General features: G+C 42.2%; 1 protein-coding gene across 1 annotated transcript; it reads right to left on the reverse strand.

Annotated features, from left to right (window-relative positions):
* Positions 1-5,627: 5,627 nt before the first annotated feature.
* On the reverse strand, positions 5,628-12,422 carry LOC120998922 (vomeronasal type-2 receptor 26-like). The gene is made up of 4 exons (XM_040429800.1): positions 12,354-12,422; positions 12,156-12,296; positions 11,782-11,905; positions 5,628-6,535 (listed from the first exon to the last, which is right to left on the reverse strand). The coding sequence occupies exons 1-4, from the start codon at positions 12,420-12,422 to the stop codon at positions 5,628-5,630; spliced, it is 1,242 nt and encodes a 413-aa protein (XP_040285734.1).
* Between the last annotated feature and the right edge of the window lie 2,316 nt (positions 12,423-14,738).

Consider the following 14,738-nt stretch of genomic DNA (forward strand, 5'->3'; position numbering starts at 1 on the left):
GACACATCGTCATCATCAACCGCTTCACTTGTATCTGACAACTCAGCAAAGGAAGCAGCAGCGGGTACAACATCATCATCATCACACCGTACGTCCATGTGTGTAATGCTGCCTGACTGAGACATATCCCTGTTATCTACATCCTCTGGCAATAATGGTTGTGCATCACTCATTTCTTCCAACTGATGTGTAAATAACTCCTCTGACAGATCAAGTAAAGCGGCTGTGGTGCTAGTGTTGGTGGTGGCGGCAGGCGGGCGAGTGGTAACTTGAGAGGTGCCCGAAGCTGAGCTGGACGAGGATGGTGCTTCAAGGTTCCGAGCGGAAGCTGTAGAAGATTGGGTGTCCTGTGTTAGCCAGTCAACTATGTCCTCAGAACTTTTCAAGTTCAGGGTACGTGGCCTCTGAACACTGGGCATTATTCTAGGGCCAAAGGGAATCACAGCACCACGACGGCCCCTGCGGGGTGGCCTGCCACTGCCTGTCATTTTTTTTTGATTAGTTTAGTTGTACTATGCGTGCAAGCTACTGTGACACCAGATATGATTGGCACTGTGCACTGGCAGAAGTTGGCAGAGTAGACGCTGTAGGCCTGACATACACGCTTGCAGACAACCAACTGCTATTCAATCTATTACAGTCAAAATTTTTATGTAAACTACTGTGACACCAGATATGAGTTGCACTGGTGTGACACTGTGCACTGGCAGGGCCTGAAAAACCACACACGTTAAGGCAACTGACTGCTATAATTTCACAGTCAAAATTGTAGTTTTTAAAAAAAATGTAAACTACTGTGACACCAGATATGAGTTGCACTGGTGTGACACTGTGCACTGGCAGGGCCTGAAACACACACACGTTATGGCAACTGACTGCTATTATTTCACAGTCAAAATTGTAGTTTTTTTTTTTTTATGTAAACTACTGTGACACCAGATATGAGTTGCACTGGTGTGACACTGTGCACTGGCAGGGCCTGAAACACACACGTTAAGGCAACTGACTGCTATTATTTCACAGTCAAAATTGTAGTTTTTTTTAAAATGTAAACTACTGTGACACCAGATATGAGTGGTGGCACTGGACAAGTGGGCACAGTATACGCAGATTACACAGAAAAAAAAAAAAAAAGCAGACTGATGTTCTAGTCCTAAAAAGGGCTTTTTGGGGTGCTGTCCTTACAGCAGAGATCAGATGAGTCTTTCAGGACTGTAGTGGACACTGAATACACTAGCCTAGCTATCGAGGGAGGGTCTGAGAGGGAGGGTATGATGCTGATTGGCTGGAATGTGTCTGCTGACTGTGAGGTACAGGGTCAAAGTTTACTCAATGATGACGAATAGGGGGCGGACCGAACATCACATATGTTCGCCCACTGCGGCGAACGCGAACAAGCTATGTTCGCCAGGAACTGTTCGCCGGCGAATAGTTCGGGACATCTCTATACTTCAGTCCCTAAACTGGTGGAAAAACCATGAGATCTTATCCAAGGGGACTCCCTGGCAGAAAACTCCCCTAATAAAAGTAGTAACGGATGCAATTCTGTCCGTCTGGGGCGCAAAAGTAGGTGACCATCTTTTTCAGGGCACTAGCCACAATTGATCAAATCCCAGTCGTCAAACTTCAGGGAACTGAGAGCAGTCTGGGAGGCATTGAAAGCAGCAGAGAGAATACTACGTCTTCACCATATAAGAGTGCTATCAGACAACACTACTATCATCGCTTACCTCTCCCATCAGGGGGGAATGTGGTCAGCAACTCTTCAAACGCTGACAATGAAAAATTTTTCATGGGCAAATCAGAAAGTGGCCTCCATTTCTGCAATTCATCTGAAGGGAATGCTGAATCTGGAAGCGGATTTCCTCAGCCGCCACAGGATCAATCATACGGAATGGTCTCTAAGCTCAGAGACATTCAGGTTGGTGGTAGGAAAGTGGGGGATGCCCGATGTGGATCTATTCGCCACCAGGGTAAACTCAAAGGTGAAGACATTTTGTTCCTTATACCCCAGGGACAGACCTCACGCCTTGGACGCCTTCGCCATCCGTTGGCATTGGAAGCTATGCCATGCCTTCCCTCCGTTCCTTTAATTCCGAAGGTAATCCAGAAAACTTTGCCAGGACAGGGCCACAGTAACCGTGATCGCTCCCCTATGGCCGAAGAGGAGCTGGTTCGCATCTCTCCAGAGATACTCCCTCCAGGATCCCTGGCCCCTTCCTATACGGAGGTATCTACTCCATCAGGGTCCGGTTCTACACCCAAACCCACCGCTTCTGAAACTAGCAGCATGGATCCTGAGACCCAGACTCTAAAACGACAGGGCTTATCAGATACGTTTATAACTACCTTGAAAGCCTCCAGGAAGAAAGTAACAACCGCAATCTACCTTAAAATCTGGAAGTGCTTCTGCTCCTGGAGTGGCGAAAAATCTCCACACCTGTAAAGACCCAGCATTCAAAGAATCCTGGATTTCCTGCAACAGCGTCTCGACCTAGGGCTTAGACCCTCTACCCTCAAGGTCCAAATCTCAGCCCTAAGTTGTTTTTTTGACCAGGATATAGCTAGTCATCGTTGGGTCAGAAGGTTCATTATAGCAGCTACCAGACTTCGTTCAACTATCACTTCCCTTGTCCCCTCCTGGGATTTAAATACGGTCCTTACGGGTCTTACGCTACCACCATTTGAACCCATTGCCGATTGTCCAATAAAATTATTGTCCCTGAAAACCGCCTTCCTAATTGCAATTACCTCAGCCCGCAGATTAGGCGAGTTACAGCCTCTATCTGTTAGGGAACCCTACCTTTGTGTCCTGGATGATAGAGTCATTCTCCGACTTGACCCAGGCTTTCTCCCTAAAGTTGTTTCCAGTTTTTATCGGAGCCAGGAAATTACCCTGCCTTCCTTTTGTCAACACCCTTCTAATGACAGAGAATCTTCCTTCCACTCTCTGGACGTTAGACGGGCAGTTCTAGACTATATTTCTGCTACCAAAAAGTTCAGAAAATCTGACAACTTACTAGTACTCTTCTCAGGAAAGTACAAAGGCCAGAAGGCCTCCCGGTCTACTATAGCAAGATGGATCAAGGAAACCATCTGCCTCCGTTACCAAATTCAAAATCTTCCTTGTCCAGTCGACATTAGGACCCATTCCACTAGGGCCATGTCTTCCTCTCAGGCAGAGCGAGCTGGCGCCTCCGTGGAAGAAATATGTCGAGCTGCCACTTGGTCCAGCATCCATACATTTATAAAACACTACCGCCTGGATCTTTCCAGATCCTCTGATCTGTCCTTTGGTCGGAAAGTCCTCCAGGCCATAGCCCCCTTAACTGATATATTTTGTATATCTCCTTGTATGCCGTCGTGATAATGCTATGGAAAAACCGGAATTAGTCTTACCGGTAATTCAGTTTCCATGAGATCATCACAACGGCACGTTATTCCCTCCCTACATATATTTCAATTTTTTTTTACTTTTGGAGGGTCTCCAGAAGGTATGAAGTACCTTCTCCATTGTTTGTTATTTTTTCACCACCAGGTTACTCTGTGTGATTTTGGAAACACTGGTGTTGGTGGTGGGAGGGGGGTATTTAACCTTTCTCTGTTCCTGCCACTACAGAGGTCAGGGGTCAATCTCCTTGTATGCCGTCGTGATGATCTCATGGAGACTGAATTACCGGTAAAACTAATTCAGTTTTTTTTTGCAGGATGATCTGTAGTTTTTATTGATACCATTTTAGAATGTGTGTGTCTTTTTGAATATATTTTATTCTATTTTCTGGGGTAAGAGAAGTAATGAAAAAATTGTGAATTGGCCATTTTGATACTTTTTTCCGTTACACCATTCACCATATTGGAAAGCTATTTTTTATATTTTAATAGTATGGGTGTTTTCGGACAAGGGGATGCTGATGATGTTTATATTTTTTATTATTTATGTATTGTTTTATTCTAAGGAAAGAGGGGTGAGTTACATTTTAATATATTTTTAAATTATTTTTGTAGCCCCCGCTAGGAGGCTACAATGTCCACTACTTTACTATACTCTCATAAGGAGTATAAAAATGTTGTAATCTCCTATGTTGGGCAACATAGGAACTGCAGCTGCTGGCGAGCATAGGAAATGCAGCTCTAATATGCTGGGTCTCTTCAAAGAGACCCAATCTATTAGAAATAATGACTAGCATCCCCGATTTCCATACAGGGATGCCAGACTTAACCCAGAAGCACGTGCTTCCGGGTTTTTTATCCTTTAGATTCGTGATCACACTTGAACATGGCATATAAAGGCTATAATGACCAAAATCGGCATTATTGCCAGTCGCAGATATCAGCCGCTGGCTTACTATTTTAAACAGCAGAGACCCGTCAGCTATGGCGACCGCTGCACACGCGAGTGGGACCCATGTTTAAAGACCCCGTGCATGGTAGCGAGAGGGTTAAATGGTGCCATTACAAAGTACAATTTTTTTCTGCCAAAAGAAATAGCCCTACGATGGCTATGTGAACAGAAAAATATGGCACCAGTAAGGCAGGGAGTAAAAATGGAAGCGCAAAAACAGATAATGGCCTGGTCCTGAAAGGGATACATATATACTGTATCCACATGTAAATATAAAATAAATTCCATTGCTCCTAAATCTAGGTGTGAGTGGCATTTTTACAGTATCCCTGCCACTTTCCTCAAAAGGCAGTAGAGGATACTTACCAGCAGGACCAATTAATTTACCTTCCTTTATGCCAGTTTTCAAGGGCTGCCGAAGTATGCTCCTAATTTATGATACACCTCGTCTTAATTTGGGTGCATCCTCCAGCAGTGCAGGGGATATCATAGACCAGCGTAAAACACAGACCTATGATAAATTCTTCCTTTGCCCCCGCTTTTTTATCTCTGTTTAACCATAGTGAGCCTCCAGTTCAAGAAAAAAAAAATCACATTAACTGGGAAACCAACAGAACACTTGATGACCTGGAGACCTTCTGTTCATTCTTTCAGCTGCAGATCCTGAACTCCTCTTATGTCTCATTAGGATGGTGATGCCCAATCCGAGAGCAGCAGAAAGTGTCTGAGACGACCAAATGTACAATTTGCGCTAGGTAGTCTGAGGAGTGGTGCAACCATCTTGAGTGGCAGAAATGTTGCACAGGAAATGGGGGATCTGCAGCTGAAAAGATGAGAAAGAGGGCACCGGGTAAGTATTCTGTTTTCCTGTTAAGAATGTGAATATGTCATTTGAAGACTCAATAAAATGATACTTGAAAGTAAGAATTTGCTTTCAAGTATTGAACAACATATAGAAACTTCAACATGCTTTCTGACACAGTGAAGTGTAAGCAATTTATTAAATAAAACTTGTTTTATATGTAAATTAAATGGTTGGCTTTAACACGAGGCAAATATCTTAACTATTGGAAAGTCCATTGAGTTCTTAAAAGTAGGAACCGTTGGTTCCAGTGTGGTATTTTGAGTGATAGAAAACTTTCTGTTCTTAATTTATGACTAAACGGTAATTTAAACTTTCAATTTGATATGAAAGAGAAAAGCTAGAACAATGACTCTGGTCACAGAAGATAAAGGCAAGGAAGGAAGACTGGCTAATTCTATGGGCTAAAACTAACATATTTGATCATTGATATTGTTGCATAAAAATTAGATTGGACTTTATGTTCATTTCTGGTCTCATTAAAATAATGTAACATTTTGGAATGAAGATACAGCCCAGAAGTCCAGCACTGGAAGATGAGATAGAGAAGATCTCCACAGCTACCATGTATTTCCCCTTGGTGCTGAGGTAGGCCGGGATGAAGGAGATCCACACACTGCAGAACACCAGCATGCTAAAGGTGATGTACTGAGCCTCATTGAAGATGTCTGGAAGTTTCCTGGCCAAGAAGGCTACAATAAAGCTCAACATGGACAGGAATGCAATGTAGCCAATGGACAAGTAGAAAGAATTGGCAGATCCCTCATTACATTGTAAGATTATCTTTCCAACCTCTATCTCAGTGTTATAATCTGGGAATGGTGGAGAAAAACACAACCAGAAGACACAGATCATAACCTCTCCTATTGGACCAGTAATGAGTAATGATGTGGCCAGATGTCTCCCCAACCACTGCCTCAGTGTCCTGCCTGGTTGGATGGCTCGAAAAGCCAAGACTACAGTGACTGTTTTAGCTAAAATGGAAGAAACTGCAAGACTAAAAATAATCCCAAAAGTAACCTGTCGTAGTAGACATGACATCCTTGTGGGACGTCCAATGAATAAGAGAGGACATAGAAATGAGAAGAGCAGAGACAGGAGCAGGATATAGCTCAGGTTCTGGTTATTGGCTTTCACAATTGAAGTGTTTTTGTGCTTTATAAATATCCCCAACACAACGACCGTCAGAGAACAGAAGAAGAGATTGATAATAATGAGAGATAATCCCAATGTATCTTCATATGACAGGAAGTCAAGTGGTCGCGGGATACAGGTGTCTCTTCTCTCATTAGACCACTGGTCTTCAGGACACTCCGAGCATCTCTCCATATCTGTAAAAAATAAAATAAGATATTGGAAATGTGTGTAATTCATCAACTACAAAATGAAAGTTAAAAGGAAAATCTGAGTTATTTTTTTATTACGTTTTAGGAAAGGTATTATAAATAATAAAAATGCTTTTACTCTCTATCCTGAACCCCTCCATTCAAGTAGTTGACAGTGAGAGGACCTTTCCTCTGTCTACTTTCGAACATGATCACAGGGTTTTAATGCATTAGCATGGTAACTGGGCACCTAACATAGGCCCCAGTCCTGACATCAGTGTCTGCCTATTAGACCATGCCACAGACTGGTAACTGCTGTTTATAACAGCAGTGGGCGCTATTCTTAAACACCCGATTTCCACTGTACATGTAAGGCGGAGGTCAGGAAGAGGTTAAATGGCTTAAACAATACAATCAAACATGAATATTATGAATTGCAATAAAGTTTAAGTGTGAACAAGATTTCAAATTAGCAAGCATTTTTATTGTAGTCTTAAAGCTTTGCAAAACTGTTGTCATATTACAGATAAATCTCCGTCATCTATGAGTTCAGCCACATGGTCGGGTTTTTGCAGCATCCTGCTCCGGACTCTTATTACACCGCAAAGTGTGAATAGAAGGATTACCAGACTGTATATGCTTTTACTGTATGTACTGTATCTGCAGAAGGTATTAATTGGCCATATTCACAGCCACCTCTAGATGGAGCCGATGTCACTAATAAATATATATATATCTAGAAGAAGAAAGAATATTCTAGTCAGTCTTAGTCTGGACACCAACCCGAACAGTTTCAACAGTGTAATACTAACAGCCTGTCCTGGACCAGGAATGGCACATGTACAGTATCTAGGGGTTAGCCTCCCATGCCTGGATACACATTTAAAGGGGTTATCCAAAGTACAGGGTGGGCCATTTATATGGATACACCTTAATAAAATGGGAATGGTTGGTGATATTAACTTCCTGTTTGTGGCACATTAGTATATGTGAGGGGGGAAACTTTTCAAGATGGGTGGTGACCATGGCGGCCATTTTGAAGTCGGCCATTTTGAAGTCAACATTTGTTTTTTCAATAGGAAGAGGGTCATGTGACACATCAAACTTATTGGGAATTTCACAAGAAAAACAATGGTGTGCTTGGTTTTAACATAACTTTATTCTTTCATGAGTTATTTCAAGTTTCTGACCACTTATAAAATGTGTTCAATGTGCTGCCCATTGTGTTGGATTGTCAATGCAACCCTCTTCTCCCACTCTTCACACACTGATAGCAACACCGCAGGAGAAATGCTAGCACAGGCTTCCAGTATCCGTAGTTTCAGGTGCTGCACATCTCATATCTTCACAGCATAGACGATTGCCTTCAGATGATGCGAGATGTGCAGCACCTGAAACTACGGATACTGGAAGCCTGTGCTAGCATTTCTCCTGCAGTGTTGCTATCAGTGTGTGAAGAGTAGGAGAAAAGGGTTGCATTGACAATCCAACACAATGCTAGATGAAGAATCCCAGCAGACGTGACTTGCTCTTCAAGAAATTTTATTGTCATAAATCAATATGTCCCATAATCTAGGACGCGTTTCGGCAACTGCCTTTTTCAACAAGTAAATTTACATGGTAAGAAGCAGATATATATACAGGCATCAATGATCGGGAACCTCCCAGTAACATCCACGCCCATAGGGGGCGGTACATTTCAGATTAACATACAAATAAGGGGTTAATCAAACAAGCAGACGGCACTGGTATTAGAACACATACTCATAATATAGATAATAGATGGTAAATACCAGCAAGGCTGAGAAAATTCTTCAATGGATAATGGATGTCTAAAAAAGAATAATATAAAAAATGAATGAATGACAAATAGAAAATGCATGAGTGAACAGAACCAGAACTTAAATGTGCATAATTTCGTAGTCTCTATTGAGACCCCTTGGATGAAGGGTGTCCAGGGTGTGGATCCAATAGGCCTCCCGACGCAATAAAAGCTTTTTGATGTCACCTCCCCGCCTGGGCCTAATGACCTGTTCTATAATTTGAAACTTCAGTTGAGCGATTGTATGATTATGTTTCTCAAAATGGGAGGGGATAGGTAGAAGTAAATTTTTGGTCCTAATCGTTGACTTGTGCTTGCCAATGCGATCCCGAATACTCTGTATTGTAAAAAGAACCAAAGCTATAAGGATAAACTAGTACGCGCGGATATTGGGAGTACTCGTGTTGCCCTCAAACAGAGTGTACTGGCCACACAGCGGAAGGGTACTTTTCCGTGTCTGCATTGCTTCCAGTGCTCCAATATCATCAAGGAGCCCAATATATACCACCCACATACTGGACGGATATACCCAGTAGACGTTTTTTTTGCATGTGATTCAGCTAATGTCATTTATTTGATTAAATGTCCATGTGGGTTGCTGTATATTGGTGAAACAATACAGAGTATTCGGAATCGCATTGGCAAGCACAAGTCAACGATTAGGACCAAAAATTTACTTCTACCTATCCCCTCCCATTTTGAGAAACATAATCATACAATCGCTCAACTGAAGTTTCAAATTATAGAACAGGTCATTAGGCCCAGGCGGGGAGGTGACATCAAAAAGCTTTTATTGCGTCGGGAGGCCTATTGGATCCACACCCTGGACACCCTTCATCCAAGGGGTCTCAATAGAGACTACGAAATTATGCACATTTAAGTTCTGGTTCTGTTCACTCATGCATTTTCTATTTGTCATTCATTAATTTTTTATATTATTATTTTTTAGACATCCATTATCCATGAAGAATTTTCTCAGCCTTGCTGGTATTTACCATCTATTATCTATATTATGAGTATGTGTTCTAATATCAGTGCCGTCTGCTTGTTTGATTAACCCCTTATTTGTATGTTAATCTGAAATGTACCGCCCCCTATGGGCGTGGATGTTACTGGGAGGTTCCCGATCATTGATGCCTGTATATATATCTGCTTCTTACCATGTAAATTTACTTGTTGAAAAAGGCAGTTGCCGAAACGCGTCCTAGATTATGGGACATATTGATTTATGACAATAAAATTTCTTGAAGAGCAAGTCACGTCTGCTGGGATTCTTCATCTAGCTACACGTGGAATTGGTCATATCCCGCGCGGCGTGCATCTTGGCGTGTGCTGGTCGACTCACCGCTACAATCCAACACAATGGGCAGCACATTGAACACATTTTGTAAGTGGTCAGAAACTTGAAATAACTCATGAAAGAATAAAGATACGTTAAAACCAAGCACACCATTGTTTTTCTTGTGAAATTCCCAATAAGTTTGATGTGTCAAATGACCATCTTCCTATTGAAAAAACTAAAGTTGGATTCAAAATGGCCGACTTCAAAATGGCCACCATGGTCACCACCCATCTTGAAAAGTTTCCCCCCTCACATATACTAATGTGCCACAAACAGGAAGTTAATATCACCAACCATTCCCATTTTATTAAGGTGTATCCATATAAATGGCCCACCCTGTATAAAGCATTCACCCCAATGCTTGGGCCCCTCATATAGATTATAATTACCTCGCTCCCTGGCACCCTGTTAAATAATATGTGATATAATATTAATTGATATATAATATAAAGGATGTATTACACTACACACTGACACCATCTATAGTAATACACTTGGCAATGGGAGGTCTGTATGGGAACGTCAAGACCTATATTTGAAGTCTCCATATATGACAATGTAGAAGCACATACATGTGTCAGGCACGTCTGTATCTATGGTATAATTGATTGACAGAGACAGACAAGGGGGTCGTCTTCTCACTCTCACGTCTGTTGGGTGTTGTTGCTGAAGAATATGAAGACACATAGAGCCTGAGAAGGTCCTACCCTTCACCAATGATATTTTAAGAACATTCATTTCATTCATGGACAATAGCCTAAGACTTTTACTAAACTATTTTTGTAAGTAATCAACTTTTACTTATATAACTCTTGTTGAATCCTGGTGAATGAGTCCTCCGGGGGTTCCTTACTCCAAATAAGCATACACTATATTTGGAGAGGATTACCAAACCAGTTATGATTAGAGATGAGCGAATCGAATCCCACAAAGTGGAATTTGATCCGAATTTCAGGATAAATTTGATTTGCTTAGAAGCCGAATTTCCTCGTGCTTCGTGTCAGCGAATCGATTTATCCTGAAATAGTACAAAAAAAATAAAATTCTAACTTACCGCCTCCATTTGCTCGCGACGGGCCTCCAGCCTCCATCTTGCTTGAACATCTCAGCCGAAATCCCATGCGGCATGAGATTACATCATTACCGGCGTGATAATGTAATCTCGCGCCGCACGGGATTTCAGCTGAGATCTTCAAGCAAGATGGCGGCGGCCGGTTTTATGTAATCCTTTTTTTATTGTTAATTTTACACAGTTTTTAAACTCAGATGCCGCGATCATGTATGAACACGGCATCTGAGGGGTACAATGATGGGGTCGGCACTATCGCAGCTCCCTGTCATTGCACCCTCTACTTACAAAAAAATGTATTCAGTGCCAAAGTAATAAAAAAAAAAAAAAAATTTAAAAATTTGGGCGAAGCAGCCAAATCGAATTTTGAAGAAATTCGCTCATCTCTAGTTATGATATATATTTTTCATACACATATTTATATTACATTTGGTGATATTTTACACACCGCGTCGCTCCTTATCCCCGCACGACCGCCCCTGCATCTCCCTTTTCGCGGGAGGCACTAGGGAGTCTCGTCCCCGTCACGGCCTGAATAACCCTTTTAAGCAGATTGAACATCTGCAGAACAATCGCCACATCCTATGGTTGATTTTGTGCAAGTGATCTTGAACTACAGCAACCTGTTCAAACAGGTACAAAAGAGTTTGCCTGCCATGAGTGGACCACCCTTTTGGGGTCCAACACCGTATTAGTATGGTGTTCCTAATAATTCTTTAGGTGAGTGTATATAGTATATCACTTGAGCAAACAATTTTTTGCATCATAACCCAGTTAATAATAAAGGTATTGTTTTAATACAGCACGTTAGGTTCTACTTATTTCTAAATTAATTTGGTACGTGTAGATTATCTTTATCATCTTTCTAGTCTTTTTTTCACTGTGTGAAAGCGGCCTTACCAAGTAGATGGAAAATCAGAACAAACCATCTGCTGCAATACAGGCTACTCTACTGAAAAGTGGGGATTTTTTGAACAGCTAGACAAATAGTTTGGATCCAATGATTATCCATCCCTCACCAGTCTGGTTGGAGATCTCGCCTTCTACACAGGGGACACAGTAGTAGCAGCATTTCTGTTTTCCTTCCAGTGGGACTTTCCTGTATCCGGGGAGACAACTCTCACTACAGGTGGATTGCGGTGTCTGGAATGAAGAGTCACAGGCTGACAATGTTCATTACCACCACCCGATCTTTACATTACATTGCTTCTTGAGTTAAAAACAGAGAATGATTTGTAAGTAAAAGTTTTGACAAAAAAAATCATTTATAGCTCTCTATGATAAAGAACATATCTTATGTAAAATTTACCATCAAAAATCGTGGATCCCATACTATAGAACTGTCATTTATAGAAAACTGTAGACAACCATTGTCTTCATGGAGATGTCCCACCGTTTGTGTCCCCACAGTACTGTTAGCGTACACATTGTAATTCACCAGATCAAATCTTGCTGGAAAGTTTCCTTTCTCATCAAGGTGAATAGAATCTCCACCAGAAGTTGTAAAATGAACTCTTCTTATATATTGATTGAGCTAAAAGTGAAATAACAAGAGATCAATAATGATGAGAAATACAGGAGAACCAGATACTGACAACAGATGATGATCCAGGGTCCCAGGAACAGAAGTAGTTGACCGTGGATTCACACTGGGAGCCATCATTTCACACTGGAATATTTCTATCTGATGTTTACCCATCCATTTGAGGAGCCAATTTACTTTTAGCTGTTTCCTTCAGATATGGAGGCAATAAATACCAGCAAATTATTTTTCCTTAACATAGTGATGTCATTGCTGTATTAAAGCATATCCTTATCTCAAACCTTGATAAGTGCAATTCACCAGATGCCATGCATTATCCACTGGATATTTTGGTGTATATTAGAGATTAGCAACGCTTTTGAGAACTAGTTCAATTCAGGTTTGTAGAATTTCTTTAAAAACGTTCTGGATGGATTTTTACACTAACCATGTCTCATGCTTTTTCATGTTCCAAAACTTCCAAAAATTGTCCCTTATCAGGGGCAGATGATGTATTTTTTATCCCATAACATGTGTTATGGGATTAAAAAAAACACTGGATTGTTGGGAGACCAAGCATCCAAAATTTAAGCCTTAATGAAGTCAGAATGGCTACACATATAACAATCACAAGTGTGGTTTAAAGAGGACCTTTCATCGGGAAAAAAATTGTGAACTAAGTATCATGATATATACAGCGGCACCCAGGGATCTCACTGCACTTACTATTATCCCTGGGCGCCGCTCCGTTCTCCTGCTATGCCCTCCGGTATATTTGGTCACTTGGTTATAGTAGGAGAGACTGCCCTTGTTCTCGTGGGTGTCTACAGCCTGGGAGAAGGAGACGCCCAGGAGAACAAGGGCAGTCTCCTCCTACTATAACCAAGTCCCCTAAGTCTCCGCCTACTATAACCAAGTGACCGAACATATTGGAGGGCATAGCAGGTATAATAGTAAGTGCAGTGAGATCCCTGGGCGCTGCTGTGCAGATCATGACACTTAGGTCACAATTTTTTGCCAGGTGAAAGGTCCTCTTTAAATTCTCCCTTTTAATTGGGAGCAGTGCCATCTGGATGTGGAAAGGGTAGGGTATTACAGGCACGTGGTCGCAATAGTAGCAGCAACAGAAGCAGCATAGCATGGAACAAGACAATAGGTTGGCTGTCTATGGGTAATAGTAGTGGTAGAAGTAGTATTAGTAGTGGTATTAGCAGCGAAACCGTAGGGTTAATAATGATGTAAGTAGCAGATTATCAGTGAGAAGTAGCAGCTGAGTTGGTAGCAGCAGACGCCATATGGTACATGTTGGCAGACAGAAGGACACCGGGGACTTCCTCCGAGCCCTCAATCACTTTGAGTGGCGGGAGGAATTCCACCTTGTGTCCTTAGATGTTGAAAGCCTCTATACTAGGATACCCCATAATTTTGGGTTACCGGCCATCTAGGTAGTCTAGAATCGGTCTAACAAAAGTGCAGTCTTTTGTAAATTCATCCAGGATGCCCTGGATTTGATACTTACCAACAATGTATTTCATTTTGACCGACAATGGTACCGTCAGGTATTGGGTACAGCGATGGGCACGCCAGGGTCATGCACGTTCGCTAACCTATACCTGGCGGTATTCGAAGAGACCTACGTCTTCTCCGTGGATAACCCCTTTCTGAGATACATCCACTTGTTCCTGCGCTATGTTGATGAGTAGAGTTGAGCGAACACCTGGATGTTCGGGTTCGAGAAGTTCGGCCGAACATCCCGGAAATGTTCGGATTCGGGATCCGAACACCACCCGAACTTCGTCCCGAACCCAAACCCCATTGAAGTCAATGGGGACCCGAACTTTTGGGCACTAAAAAGGCTGTAAAACAGCCCAGGAAAGAGCTAGAGGGCTGCAAAAGGCAGCAACATGTAGGTAAATCCCCTGCAAACAAATGTGGATAGGGAAATGAATTAAAATAAAAAAAATAAAAATGAACCAATATCAATTGGACAGAGGTCCCATAGCAGAGAATCTGGCTTCATGTCAGCAGAGAATCAGTCTCTTCATGACATAGCAAAGAATCTGGCTTCATGTCAGCAGAGAATCAGTCTCTTCATGCCATAGCAGAGAATCTGGCTTCATGTCAGTGCAGAATCAGTCTTCATGTCATAGCAGAGAATCAGGCTTCACGTCACCCACCACTGGAACAGGCCACTGTCACATATTTAGGCCCAGGCACCCAGGCAGAGGAGAGAGGTCCCGTAACAGAGAATCTGGCCTTATGTCAGCACAGAATCAGCCTTCATGTCATAGCAGAGAATCAGGCTTTACGTCACCCACCACTGGAACAGGCCACTGTCACATATTTAGGCCCAGGCACCCAGGCAGAGGAGAGAGGTCCCGTAACAGAGAATCTGGCCTTATGTCAGCACAGAATCTGTCTTCATGTCATAGCAGAGAATCAGGCTTCACGTCA

The sequence above is a fragment of the Bufo bufo genome, chromosome 4 (assembly GCF_905171765.1).
Source record: "Bufo bufo chromosome 4, aBufBuf1.1, whole genome shotgun sequence".
In the NCBI taxonomy this organism is placed as follows: Eukaryota; Metazoa; Chordata; class Amphibia; order Anura; family Bufonidae; genus Bufo; species Bufo bufo.